General features: G+C 42.6%; 1 protein-coding gene across 3 annotated transcripts in view; it reads right to left on the reverse strand.

Moving 5' to 3' along the window:
* The window catches only part of SHANK2 (SH3 and multiple ankyrin repeat domains 2), a 673,265-nt gene that overhangs the window by 575,324 nt on the left and 83,229 nt on the right, over positions 1-14,712 (reverse strand). For all 3 annotated transcript variants that reach the window (XM_075065249.1, XM_075065248.1, XM_075065253.1), the window contains exon 4: positions 1,960-2,188. In XM_075065249.1, coding sequence (XP_074921350.1) covers positions 1,960-2,163 — 204 coding nt within the window. In that variant the 5' untranslated portion in view covers positions 2,164-2,188. The remainder of the gene's footprint in view (positions 1-1,959; positions 2,189-14,712) is intronic.

Here is a 14,712-nt window from a genome sequence, read left to right on the forward strand (position 1 = left end):
TGAGAGCTCTTCAACACAGCTAGTATCTTTCTAGCACTCTTTAATAGAAAAGGAGCACTGTTAAATGGAATTCAAATCCTTCAGTAATACTACAGTGTCTATTGAAAACTGAAAAAGCCTCCTGCTGATATAGCTACTGCCGCTCACGGAGGCTGGAGTAATTAAGTCACTAAGAGAACTCTCTCTCATCGGTTTAGAGCATCTACACTAGCAGCAGTACAGCAGTGCAGCTGCATCGGTGTAGCTGTCCCAGTGTTAGCTCTCTAGTGTAGTCATAGCCTAAGAGCCTTCCTCTATCAAGAGGAGAGAATTAACCTCTCTCTGTCAGCTTCCAGACTAGGATGGCCAGGTGCTCAGTTTCAACCAGAAAGTCCAGTCGAAAAGGGGACCTCACAGTGCCCGATCAGATCTACTGACTGGACACCAAAAATATGGTTACCGCAGGTAGGGAAGATGCCAGGTAATCACTCGCACCAACCCCATCTCAGCCAGGACTACCTCCTAGCTGTGTCGGCCAGCTGCAGCTCCCAGTCCCAGCTCCACAGGTGAGTTGCTTCCGAACTGGGCAGGAGGTGGGGGGAGGAAAGAGGAGAAGAGCAACAAGTGATGGGGTGGGGAGGAAGAGGAGCAAACAGGAGGCCCGGCCTGAGGGGGGGTGGCCTCGGAGCAGGGGCAGAGCCTCAGAGGGAGAGGCAGGCAAGGGAGGTTCTGGCACTCTTGCTGGAATGTCCAGCTGGGAATATTAAACAAAGTTGGCAACCCTAGTCCAGACAGGATTTCTATATTCTACTACTTCATTTTTTAAAAAAAGGAAGAAATAGTTTCAGCTTTTAACAAGCATATACCCTAAATGGCAGCATGAAATGACATAGCACATATCTGCAGAACAGAATTTATTTATAAAATCATCATTGAAAATAAAAATAAATTTAAAAAGTGTGATGCCTACTGTCAACTATCTAAAAGCTAATTTAGGAAACAGTGCTCAAGAAGGCCCAAGATTATCCAAGGAATTAGTCATAAGCTAGGACAGCTCACAGTACTAGGTAAAGTCAATCATTAATTCCCAGGAAATCCTCCAAGATGAGATCATTATAGCTAATGTAACAGTTGGGGAGCAGGGAAGGAAGGGTAGGTAGTTTGTGTTTATGAAACCACAGTGATCCCAACCCCCCTAGGGGGCCATGTTTTATGCTTCCTCTGCAAGTCACCTTTAAATAGCATGTTTACCCAGATGGGCAGCAGGAATATGGGGTCTAGGCTGCCATCCCCAACATCATTTTTATGCAGCTTCCCCAAGATGAATGTGCTGAGGATGGTGCAGGCCTGATGGGATGGATGACAACAGCAGGAGGGATCTATCCCTACCTGTCTCCTTCTCCTTTTTTTTTTTTTGGTAAGGTGGGGGTTGGGATGGGGGAGAGATTTTGATGAGTGTCTCACCATCACCTCAAGGTCACATCCACAAGCTAACAAATTGTTCTCTACAGTGTCATGGGAAGAGAAAAAGTAAAAAGATGGTGAGGTGCCAGGCAGTTTTAGAGATGACATCTGAATTCTGTTTTCAATCTCTGTGTTCCACTGTGGTTATAGTTCTCTAGCTCTTCTTGTTCTCAACCATTCACAAACCTTCTGAAACTCCCCTGGTCTGACCCTTCTCAAAAACACTGTAGACATAAGGTCACAGTTTTCATCAAGTAGATATGTGAGACTGACTATATTGGTTAGGCTGTCTGTCAGTATAATCTCTTTAGAACAAACACTCATTCTGGTGTCTCATGTGAGTCATAACTGCGGAGGTCGAAACAAAACGACATCAGTCTTAGCCACTCTGAAATTTTTAGCATAATAAGCCAGATCTTCAGGTGATTGAAATTGAAATACTCTATTGACTTCAATTTACCCCCAGCTGAGGATCTGGCCAAACATTTAAAAACCTTATAATGCAATTCCCCTTACCGTTTGCTGTAGGTCAGGTATTATAATTCGTATCACTAATGTGTTGCTTCTATTGTCTTCCATTCTGCTGCTTGGTTTCTCTGATGTAGCCCTGATAGTATCATAAATAGTTTCTTCTTTGGAGCTGTCTGATTCAGATTCAACAGAATAATCTGAAAAGCTTTGTGCCATCTCATCTTCACTTGATGTTGGACTGCGAGGCATGTTCAGTTTCTCTTACCTCATATGGCTATCAACACAAAACACAAGACAAAGGCAAATTATAGGTAAAGTTTCAAACATGGTTCAGATTGAGGTTTTAGTGTATTTTTAAAGCTAATGTACACTTAACAATGAAGTTATCTGTTTTCTCTTACCTCTTTTTCCCTCCCCCCATTTGTATGAGTTGGCAGAGTGCAATGGAAATAATGTGGTTAGCAGTTCACTAAAGAAAGAGGGTGGGGGGGAAAGAGAGATGACTTTTTTCTTCCCCATCACACCCAGTCTTCAAAAGGATCCAGAACAGATGACAAACGTACCAGGCTTGATCCTAAATGGTAATGTTGTAAACCGCATTTGGATTGAGTCTGACTCGAGGGAGTAATTTTCCCAGTACAAACATTACTTTCAATAGAATAATGTAGATATAAAAAGAGCTTCCAAATTAAATATAATGCTAACAGAATGGTTGGTGTATTATGAGTCTTATTTGTACAAAATGTATGGATATGACTTCAAAAAAAGCTACCTTATTAAAAGAACAGAATGGTCTGACAGGCACAAACTATTTGAAATACAGCTAGTCCTTGACTTTACAACGTTCTACTTACAATGAACAGCACTTACAACGTTTCTGAACTGACGCCCTGATTTGACTTATGACAACTGGTTTAAACTTTACAACATTTAGTCCTGCGATGGAGTATATTGCGGTTCTGAGTTATGACATTCCGACTTCTGATACAGTTTTCAGGAACCAATTGTGTCATAAGTCCGAGGACTGCCTGTACAGTTCACTGATGAATGATGGGTAAGTAGGAGGAAAATTGTCCAAAGAAAGCAGCAGAGAATCCTGTGGCACCTTATAGACTAACAGAGGTTTTGGAGCGTGAGCTTTCGTGGGTGAATACCCACTTCGTCAGACGCAGGTAGTGGAAATTTCCAGGGGCAGGTATATATATGCTAGCAAGCAAGCTAGAGATAACGAGGTTAGTTCATCAGGGAGGGTGAGGCCCTGTTCTAGCAGTAGAGTGTGAAAACCAAGGGAGGAGAAACTGGTTCTGTAATTGGCAAGCCATTCACAGTCTTTGTTTAGTCCAGAGCTGATGGTGTCAAATTTGCAAATGAACTGAAGCTCAGCAGTTTTCTCTTTGCAGTCTGGTCCTGAAGTTTTTTTGCTGCAGGATAGCCACCTTAAGGTCTGCTATAGTGTGGCCAGGGAGGTTGAAGTGCTCTCCTACAGGTTTTTGTATATTGCCATTCCTGATATCTGATTTGTGTCCATTTATCCTTTTCCGTAGTGACTGTCCAGTTTGGCCGATGTACATAGCAGAGGGGCATTGCTGGCATATGATGGCGTATATTACATTGGTGGATGTGCAGGTGAATGAACCAGTGATGGTGTGGCTGATCTGGTTAGGTCCTATGATGGTGTCGCTGGTGTAGATATGTGGGCAGAGTTGGCATCGAGTTTGTTGCATGGATTGGTTCCTGAGCTAGAGTTACTATGGTGCGGTGTGCAGTTGCTGGTGAGAATACGTTTCAGGTTGGCAGGTTGTCTGTGGGCGAGGACTGGCCTGCCACCCAAGACCTGTGAAAGTGTGGGATCATTGTCCAGGATGGGTTGTAGATCCCTGATGATGCGTTGGAGGGGTTTTAGCTGGGGGCTGTATGTGATGGCCAGTGGAGTCCTGTTGGTTTCTTTCTTGGGTTTGTCTTGCAGTAGGAGGCTTCTGGGTACACGTCTGGCTCTGTTGATCTGTTTCCTAATTTCCTCGTGCGGGTATTGTAGTTTTGAGAATGCTTGGTGGAGATTTTGTAGGTGTTGGTCTCTGTCTGAGGGTTAGAGCAGATGCGGTTGTACCTCAGTGCTTGGCTGTAGACAATGGATCGTGTGATGTGCCGGGATGGAAGCTGGAGGCATGAAGGTAGGCGTAGCGGTCGGTAGGTTTTCGATATAGAGTGGTGTTAATGTGACCATCACTTATTTGCACCGTGGTGTCTAGAAAGTGGACCTCCCGTGTAGATTGGTCCAGGCTGAGGTTGATGGTGGGGTGGAAGTTGTTGAAATCGTGGTGGAATTTTTCTAGAGTCTCCTTCCCATGGGTCCAGATGATGAAGATGTCATCAATGTAGCGTAGGTAGAGAAGGGGCGTGAGTGGACGAGAGCTGAGGAAGCGTTGTTCCAGGTCAGCCATAAAAATATTGGCGTATTGTGGGGCCATGCGGGTGCCCATAGCAGTGCCACTGATCTGGAGGTATATATTGTCATCAAACTTGAAATAGTTGTGTGTGAGTATAAGGCACAGAGCTCAGCAGCCAGTTGTGCTGTGGCATCATCAGGGATACTGTTCCTAACAGCTTGTATTCCATCTGTGTGTGGGATGTTTGTGTAGAGAGCCTCTACATCCATGGTGGCTAGGATGGTGTTTTTCTGGGAGGTGACCAATGCGTTGTAGTTTCCTCAGGAAATCAGTGGTGTCACGGAGATAGCTGGGAGTGCTGGTGGCATAGGGTCTGAGTAGAGAGTCCACATATCCAGACAGTCCTTCAGTGAGAGTGCCAATGCCCGAGATGATGGGGCGTCCAGGATTTCCGGGTTTGTGGATCTTGGGTAGTAGATAGAATAACCCTGGTCGGGGCTCTAAGGGTATGCTGATTTTTCTGGTGTTAGTGTAGGGAGTGTCCTGAGAGATGGTCCAGTTTCTTAGTGTATTCCTCAGTGGGATCTGAGGGAAGTGGCCTGTAGAATTTGGTATTGGAGAGTTGTCTGGCGGCCTCCTTCTGGTAGTCAGACCTGTTCATGATGACAACAGCACCTCCTTTATCAGCCTCTTTGATGATAATGTCAGGGTGGTTTCTGAGGCTGTGGATGGCATTGCGTTCTGCACGACTTAGGTTATGAGGCAAGCGGTGTTGTTTTTCCACGATTTCTGCCTGTGCACGTCGGCGGAAGCATTCAATGTATAGGTCCAGACTGTCATTTCGACCCTCAGGAGGAGTCCATGTGGAGTTCTTCTCTTGTGCTGTTGGTGGGGGGTACCTGTGTATCAGTGCACTGTTCAGTGTTGTCCTGGAAGTATTCTTTGAGTCGCAGAACGGCGAAAGTAGGCTTCCAGATCGCCACAGAACTGTATCATGTTGGTGGGGGTGGCAGGGCAGAAAGAGAGTCCCCGAGATAGGACTTAACGGGTGGGTTCAGTTCAGGGGCGGGTGAGTGCCCTTTTAGCAGTAGAGTGTGAAAACCAAGGGAGGAGAATGTTCTGTAAATATGGCAAGCATTCACAGATCTTTGTTATGCCAGAGCTCGCATGGGATCAAATTTGCAAATGAAACGAAGTCAGCAGTTTTCTCTTTGCAGTTGGTCTGAAGTTTTTTTGCTGCAGGATAGGCACTTAAGGTTGCTATGTGTGGGCCAGGAGGTTGAAGTCTCTCTACAGGTTTTGTAATTGCCTTCGTGGATGCTGAATTGTGTCATTTGTCCTCTTCCGTATGAGGCTGTCCGTTTGGCCGATGTACATAGGCAGAGGGCATTGCTGGCGTATTATTCGATGGCGTATATTACATGGTGGACGTTGACAGGAATGAACAGTGATGTGGGTGATCTGGTTCAGTCCTATTGATGGGGTCGTGGTGTAGATTGTGGGCAGAGGTTGGCATCGAGTTTGTGCATTGAATGGTTCTGAGCTTGGAGTTACTATGGTGCGGGGCCAGTTGGTGAGAGATCAGTTTCACAGTTGGCAGGTTGTTGTGGCGAGGACTGGCCTGCCACCAGAGACCATGTGAGTGTGGATCATTTCGGATGGGTTGTAGTCCTGATGAGCGTTGAGGGTTTAGTGGGGCTGTATGTTGATGCCATGAGGCCTGTTGGTTTTTTCTTGGGTTTGTCTTGCGTAGGAGGTCTGGGTCGACGTCTGGCTCTGTTGATCTGTTCCTAATTTCTTCGCTGCAGGTATGTGGAGTTTAGGAATGCTGGGGGAGATTTTGTAGGTGTTGTTCTCTGGGGTTAGAGGGTTCTCAACCGATGCTGGCTGTAGACATGGATCGTGTGATGTGCCCGAGATGAGTGGAGGATGAAGGTAGGCGTAGCGGGTCGGTAGGTTCGATATAGAATGTGTTAATGTGCATCGCGTTTTGCACCGTGGTTGTCTAGAAATGACCTCCCGTGTAGATGCGTCAGCTGAAGGGATGGGGTGAAGTTTGTTGTTGAAATCGTACTGGTGAATTTCTAGGTCATCTTCCATGGGCCAGATGAGAAGGATGTCATCATGTACGTAGGTAGAGAAGGGGCAGTGACGGCTAGAGTTAAGAGGTTCAGTTCAGTCAGGGAGGGTGAGGCCTGTTCTAGCAGTAGAGGTGTGAAACCAAGGAGACCTGCGTCTGACGAAGTGGGTATTCACCCACGAAAGCTCACGCTCCAAAACCTCTGTTAGTCTATAAGGTGCCACAGGATTCTCTGCTGCTTTCACAGATCCAGACTAACACGGCTACCCCTCTGATAATTGTCCAAAGAAAGGCTTTTTGGGTGAGACCGTGAGCTTGGATACTGTACAAATATGCAGACTATTTCATGGAAGTGAAGGACTGATAATACTGCATGGAGGCAGACTTAGTGCATGCAGATACAGTGGATGCCTTGCCCCAGGCCTGTCGGTATCCATTGACAACAACACTATTGCAATCCTGGCTACAGCAAACCTTCAGTCATGCTAAATTGAATACAGATATTTGTAATGTTGGCAAATATCTAATGTGGAGTAGGCTAAAAACCAAACACATTTTCACTTGTAAACTAAGTAGCTTTGAACCAAGGTGTTTAGCTTTATATTTCTACAACATCTTCATCAAAGGGTCTCATATCCAGAACTGGTAGAAAAATTTATTTCAATCTTTTTTCAACATACCTTTTTTCCAAACCGGAAATGTCCATTTTCAGTTAAAGTCTTCAGATTTTCATTTAAAAAATTGCTTTGTATTTTTTGCCAACCAACACACAAAATTTTTTCAGTTTTCACTTGCCAAAAACCAAATATTTTTTCTCTGTTTTTCAATTAAATCCCCAAAACAAATCTAAGAAAATGTTCAACAAAAAATATTTTTCACAGGAGAAAAAAATCATTTCCCAACCAGCTTTACTCACATTACCCTGTGAGGCAAGTACCATAGGTATTTTACAAAAAAGGCAAGCTAAGCACAGAAGGTTGATCAATTTGGTTAAAGTCGTTCACAAAACAATTCAGTGGGAGAGTTTAGAACAGTCATGATACCCCAGCCTGTAGACAACATGCTCTCCCTACTGCAAATGGCTATTGAGTTAACTTCACTATGCCATGAAGCTCCCATGGAGTAGATTTTGTCAACAAAGACATCCTGGGAAAATCTTAAAGTCCATATTTAAGTTTGGCTCAGTTTACTCAGACAAACTTCCACTGACTTCAGTGGCAGTTTGCCTGAGTGAGGACTGAGTAAAAATTAAGATCCACCTTTGACCTGTGGACTTCAAAGGATGGCCTGACAGTATAAGGACCTCACTACTGGGCTCCAGGGAAATAGTGTATTTGGTTAATGGGTAGAGAAATACTAGAAGACTATTTTACTGTGGTGTTTCAGGATCCAGTCTGAGCCAAATACATTCAACAGTGCTGATTCTCCATTGCCCAGCACCTTGTGCAATCAATTACACCAGTGCAATTCAAATGCAAGGTGGGTGTAAAGGCTACCATTCTGATTTAACATTTTATGCTCACTTTGCAGTGGAGCAAATGACTACACAAAGGACAGAGCAATGGAAAGTCAGGCCCAATGCTTCCAATTTCATGGGAGATTAATGGCAAACATTGCAAAAGCACACCAAATAGTCTAAAGTCATGTCATCCTGTTTTTGCTGGTCAGGGACAACTCCATTTGGTATCTAATTGTGGGCACCAGTGTTACTATTCTTAGTTATAAACCTATAATTAATAATGAAGACTAAAATAGTAAATTCAAATATTTGAAAGCAAGCCAGTTTACAACAGTTTAATGCAAGACTATTTACAAAAGAAAATTCTTGGGGGAGTATTTTACTGCTTCAGGGAGCTGTAGATTAATGCAGCTTTCCAAAGTACCTTTCCAAAGTCAATAGAAAGAATACACATTTCAATGGATTTCTTTTTCATCCACTGATACTAAATCATATGAAGTCAAAATATATTAGGTCAATACAGAGCAGAGCAAAACAGATTAACTAGTGACAGATAGGAAAACACATTTAAATAAATAAATAAATAAATCTCGTTTTGACTCTCCCTAAAAACATTTCAACAGGTAATATATGGAGAGTATTATTCGCCTTGTGCAGTAACTAGAGCTCTTTGAGATGTGTCCCCCTCTGGGTATTCCACTTTAGGTATGCATGTGCCCTCGTGCCTTTGATCAGAGATTTTTGGTAGCTGTGCTCATTCAGCCTGCACCCCACACATTCTCGTGCCAAGGCTATATGGGGCCACGTGAGTGAACCGCCCTCAGTTCCTTCTCCACTGCAAAGTCCCCCAAGGGAGATTCCGAAGCATAGGGGATGGAAGGCAGGTAGGATGCATCCCAGAAGAACTCCAGTCACTGCATAAAGTGAGTAACTTCTTCTTCGAGTAGTGCTCCTGTGGGTGCTCTACTTCAAGTGACTCCTAAGCAGTACTTCCCTAAGGAGGCAGGAGGTTCAGTGCAGAGTCCAATATAGAAGAGAGAACTGCACTGCCTACAGCAGCATCTGATCTCACCGGAGGCACCAAGGCATAGTGATTAGGGAAAGTATGAACAGAGGACCAAGTGGCTGCTCTACAGCTGTCTGAAAGTGGTACATCCTTAAGTAACGCTATAGATGTAGATAGTGATCTTGTGGAATGTGCTATCACTCTCAAAAGGGGTTGAACATGAGTTCTGTTGTAACAGAAGTTAGTGCATCTGGAGATCCACTTTGATAACCTGTTTCAAAATTACGAAACTCTTGTTTCTGTCCACAATGGATACAAGTAAGGAGATCTTCTAAACGATTTGGTTCTGTCTAGGTAAAAGGCTAATGATCTCCTGACATTTAGGGAATGGAATATGGCTTCTTGATACTCTGATGTGTGGGGTTTTTTTTGTTTGGTTTGGTTTTTTGTTTTTTTTGGTGGGGGAGGGGCAGAGAATGGGAGATGAATGGTTTGATTAATATGAAATTCTGAGGATACCTTAGGTAAAAATCTTGTAACGACCCATAGTGACATTTTCTCTCTGGTGAGTACCATAAATGGGGGTCTGGGTAGAAGTGATTGCTACCAGGAAGGCTGTCTTCTTTGAGAAATCTAATAGAGAAAACGCAGTTCTGATCCTGTATTCACACCCTACACGCTATTGTAATAATTTCGTATAAAATATGCCTTGTGTGGTATCATTTGAAAACTAATGTCTCACAGATCATGAATAGTCTGTGTGATGCATGTACGCAGTGTGTATTAAAAATGATGTCTATATGCTGAAATTATGATTTGAAGCATGTTTAAACCAGGCATGCCAGGGAAACTGGTAAACAGGTCTGCCCTCTACAAAGGAAAACTCTTGCTTCTCTGACCACCTGTCATCACGCAGAGACAATGAAGGTATATCTACATATCAGGTAAAGCTATCAAGCCAAGAGTATGGCATCTATGCTCCAGCAGGGAGAAAAGATTGGCCTGGGTTTCACTTTTCAGAGAATACATTGCAAAGGTTTAGTGATCTATAAAGACAAGGGGGTTCAGTGTGGGCCATGAGGATGTGTGGGGCACATGAGCAGGCCGAATGAGCACCTCTCCCAAAAATCTCCAATCAAAGGCACAGGACGCAGGCACACCTGAAGTGGAGCACTCACAGGGACACTACTCAAAGAAGAATGCAGGGTGGTGGATTTAAGCTACCTTGTATAGGGTTGATAAATTAAATCTAAACAGCACGCAAAGGAAGAGCTGATCTGTTCAAATTTCCCAAGTTTTGCTGCATGATTATCTTCAACTAAAAACTACCTGCTAAAGAGCCATTGCTGGAACTGTAGAGGAGAATAACCACTTGAATCTCTGGCTCCCAAGAAACAAGCAATGACGTTTAATAAAAATTGAAGCCATAGCAAGAGTTCCTTGGACTGTCAACAAGGCAAATGGACAGGAAGCACCTGACTGTTTGGGTTCTGGGTGTAGAGAAATGAACCAGGAGTAGGAAAGGAGAGAGTGAAAATCAGTATCTACACTGGCAAAAAAATGAGAACTATAATTCCTCATTACTGAAGCTCCTGTAGTGGTAGCAAAGGGGAAAACAATAGTTTAGGCAAGGTTCAGGCACAGTACTGACCTAACCAACAGAAGAGTTGTAATGATGAAGAATTATGGTTCCTAGAGTACGGTAGACCCAGCCAGAGTGTAAGACAACCAAATACATTCGAGTCCAAACTTGTCTGTGAATTTCACTTCACAAATGGACACAATTCTGTTCAGCTTTGCTGTTTGGGCTGTGAGCAGCATGAAACTAATTTGGTGCAGTTTTTAAACAAGTTAGAAGAGTTTTGATTTGGTTGCTGTGGCTGAGATAAGATTGGTAATTTAGCCGACAGAGCCCTGTTACATTTTTACAACTGGCTTGGTTTTGTCCCCATTACATTCCAAAGCCTTTTCCATAAAGCATCATCATTATTATTTTGTATTACAACAGAACCCCAACGGAGACCAGGACCCTGTTGTGCTAAATGCTGTATACATACATTGTAAGGGACAGTCTCGGCCCTGAAAAATCTTAAAATGTAAATACACAAGAAAGACAAAGGGTGAGAAGAAAAGCAGAATGGTGTGACTCTCCTTAGGTCAGTGACAGAGAAGAGAACAGAATCCATCTCTCCTTAATGCCAAGTCCAATGCCTTATTCACTGGATCACACTTAATTGGTCTTGCTTGCTGAAGGCTATTACATGACCAAAATATCAATTATCTGTAGCTAATGTGGCTGTCTGGAAATCATTTTTTTTCTTTACTGGAAAAAATATCTTTTCTGTCTAGAATTAAGAACAGTACAATATGACCGCATTTTGTGGTAATTTAATAATAATACTTATCTCTTAGTGATTTTTATAAGTAGATATCAAAACACTTCAGACTTTAAAGTATTTATCCTCAAAACACCTCTGGAGGCAGTGAAGTATTATTAACCCACTTTATGGATGGAGAACAGAGGCATAGACTTGTCCAAAGTCACACAAGAAGTCAGTGGTACAGCAGGGAATTGAAGCCAGGTTTCCCAAATTGCAGTCAAATTCCCAAATACTAAACTAGTCTCCTAGCCACTGGACAATACTTCCTCTTAATAGCACATTAGTGGTTGTTTTTAATATAAAAAGGATTACATCAGGAAAAAATACATTTAAAAACATTAGGACTGTGGCACAAACAAATGAAAGTAGGAAATTCAGTTTCATGTATGATTGATGTGCTTCATTGAACAAAAAGAAGAGTGGTGAGAAATGAGAGAAAAGCATCAACCATAATTTGGAATCTCCCAGACTGTTTGGTTAGTGTTAAACCTTCTGTGTTTATTACTTTTGGTTTTTTTAAATGCCTCTTGATTATCTTTTTTTAAAATCTTTATGAAAGATTATGTAAGTTATGATATTTCAGTATCAGAGGGGAAGCCATGTTATCTGTAGCCACAAAAAAGAGGAGTCCGATGGCACCTTAAAGACAAACAGATTTATTTAGCCATAAGCTTTCGTGGGGAAGAAGTTTTTTTAACCCATGAAAGCTTATGCCCAAATAAATCTGTTTGTCTTTAAGGTGCCATCGGACACTTCATTTTTTTTTTATATATATTTAATGAGATCAGAACAGCTCTGATACAAACATCTTGGGGGGGGTGTCATACTCATGTAATCAGGTATAGACATATATAATATAAATAGAATAAAATACACACAAACATACCAAAGATACATCATACAAAGGAAATTCAAATAACTTCAACCATGGCAATATTAACAGTTGTTATAATTTTTGTTCGTCCTGAGAAAAGTTGAGCCTTCCCAACTCAACTCAACACCTTCCAGTATCAGTCCTTAAGTGCCTTATGTATGAGCACTGGCCAAAACACACACACACACACACACACACACACACACACACACACACACACACACACACACACACACACACACACACACACACACACNACACACACACACACACACACACACACACACACACACACACACACACACACACACACACACACACACACACACACACACACACACACACACACACACCCCCCGAGTGCTCTGGAACAATTTTTATAGTGGAGGTGCTGAGAGCCATTGAACCAAACTGTAAAGCCTGTATATAATGGAAACCACTTCAAGCCAGCGAGTGCTGCAGCACCCCTAGTTCCAGCACCTATGACACATACAGTAGGAGGAGCTCTGTGAGGATTGCCTTACAGAAATTTCCTGATAGCATACCAAGCTGGGAAGGAGAGGAATGAGTGAATAGTGCTGTGGGGCAGATACTAGGGTCTGCCCCACAGCCACAAATTTTGGCAGTCAGTAGGAGGTGAACTGAAAGGAGATCCTTCACCTTTGAAGCAGTTGTGGCATCCACTTCCATGACCTCTCATGCTACATGAATTCCCCATTAAGGGGAAGGAAGGAACAAAGACTAAAGTGAAAAGTTATATTCTCTTTTCTTACTAAGCTCTAAGGGTCAGAGAAGGAACGGCATGCATCTCTCTAGCTCAAACCAGACCCAGTTTGAGGCCACCCACTCCCTGCAACAGTCTATTGAGTCCCTACAAATCTTGGCTTCAACAGGCATCCTCCACAGGGGCCAGGGAAAGAACAACAGTGCTGTAGAAGTAGCTGAGCCTCTCTCCTGCCCTTCCCCCTTCTGTGTGGGAACAGTCACACACACAGAGGGTCCCTGCAGGTGTTGCAAGAACCCATTAAATTAATTCCAAGTTTCCAGCATTCCAGTAATAAAAATGAGCATTAGAGTCCTGATTCTGCATTACTTGACTTGAGTGAGGGTTGTGGTATTTCAAGGAATGCAGCCTAGGGCTCCATGTGAATGTCCATTTCAAAGCACTTTATGATGATTGATGAATTAATCCTATACTGTTAGTCTGGTAAATAAATAAACGTTAGACTCATTTTACAGATAGAGAGCTGAGGATCAAGAAGGGGAAGTGATTTGCCCAAGGCTAGAGAAGAAGTCAGTGTCAGAGCTGGGATTCAAACTCAGGAATTACAACCTCCCAGTCCTGACAAGAGCAGTGTGATTTTGATGCAAACATTCATTTTTGCAATAATATTTTTGTTGATGGAAGGGGACAATCTATTCAAACTATTATTTTCCAAACAGTTAAAAATGTACCTGTGGGAACTTTTCAGTTACAGAATCACAGGGGACAAACTGGACCGTGGGAAAAGTTAGCCATTTGAACCATAGCAACTGGTGGAAAAAGATATTTTAATTATTAACTTTGAAGAAAGGCAAACAGGAGTTTTCTTCCTGAATAGTCTCAGTCCAGAGAGAAAAGTAATAGGCAGCCTTTCTGCCAGTATTCTGAGGAACGCACTTAGGCTCTGCAGATTTGTCACACACACCCCCATGTTACCAAGCTAACATCTTAGAGAAGATCAGTTGGGACTTCGCCAGTGACTATTGATGCATTTAAAACAAGAAAATAATTCAGATGTATTTTAGGAGAGAGACTGTGGCGAATGGTCCCAGTGTATTCATACCTCTGCACACTATGCAGAAGAAAGGCCAGTTAGAAGGGGGTTACAATATGAGATCACTTTGCAGAAGTATTAGAAAGGTAGCCATGTTAGTCTGGATCTGTAAAAGCAGCAAAGAGTCCTGTGGCACCTTAGAGACGAAGTGGGATCATGCATCTGACAAAGTGGGTATTCACCCATGAAAGCTCATGTTCCAATACGTCTGTTAGTCTATAAAGTGCCACAGGACTCTTTGCTGCTTTTGCAGAAGTAGTTTCAAATTTCCAGCTTGGTAAATTAACTGACAGAGGAGAAAAATCTCTACTTTAGAAGTCCAGACAGCCTGCTGAATGCAGATACTAAAGTTTGTTGATTATCAGAACAGTGATATCATGATCAGAACGGTACCATATGATGCAACCCATATGTTGTGAATTTATGTAGAAATACTCAGTTTATATTTAAATCTCAATATGCTGCAATGTGCAAACTGAAATTATGATCACAAAGAAGTTCAGATAAAAAAGAAACTGATATATATGAGTGGTAGGGTACAGTCTTGCTCCAATAGTAGGATTGTGCCAATAACCATATGCAGGTTATTATTAACAAAGTCTGATGGTGAATAAGGGCCTTATACAAATCTCACTAAAATCAATGGAAATAATCCCATTACAGCAGTTTTATGCCGGTATAACTTAATTGAAGTTACACTGACATAAAATTGGTATGACAAAGTGGAGAAGAATCAGGTTCCAAATGTTCAACAAACAGCACCTGAACAGCGAGAAGAAGAGAAGAGAAATTTT

The sequence above is a fragment of the Chelonoidis abingdonii genome, chromosome 4 (genome assembly GCF_003597395.2).
Source record: "Chelonoidis abingdonii isolate Lonesome George chromosome 4, CheloAbing_2.0, whole genome shotgun sequence".
In the NCBI taxonomy this organism is placed as follows: Eukaryota; Metazoa; Chordata; order Testudines; family Testudinidae; genus Chelonoidis; species Chelonoidis abingdonii.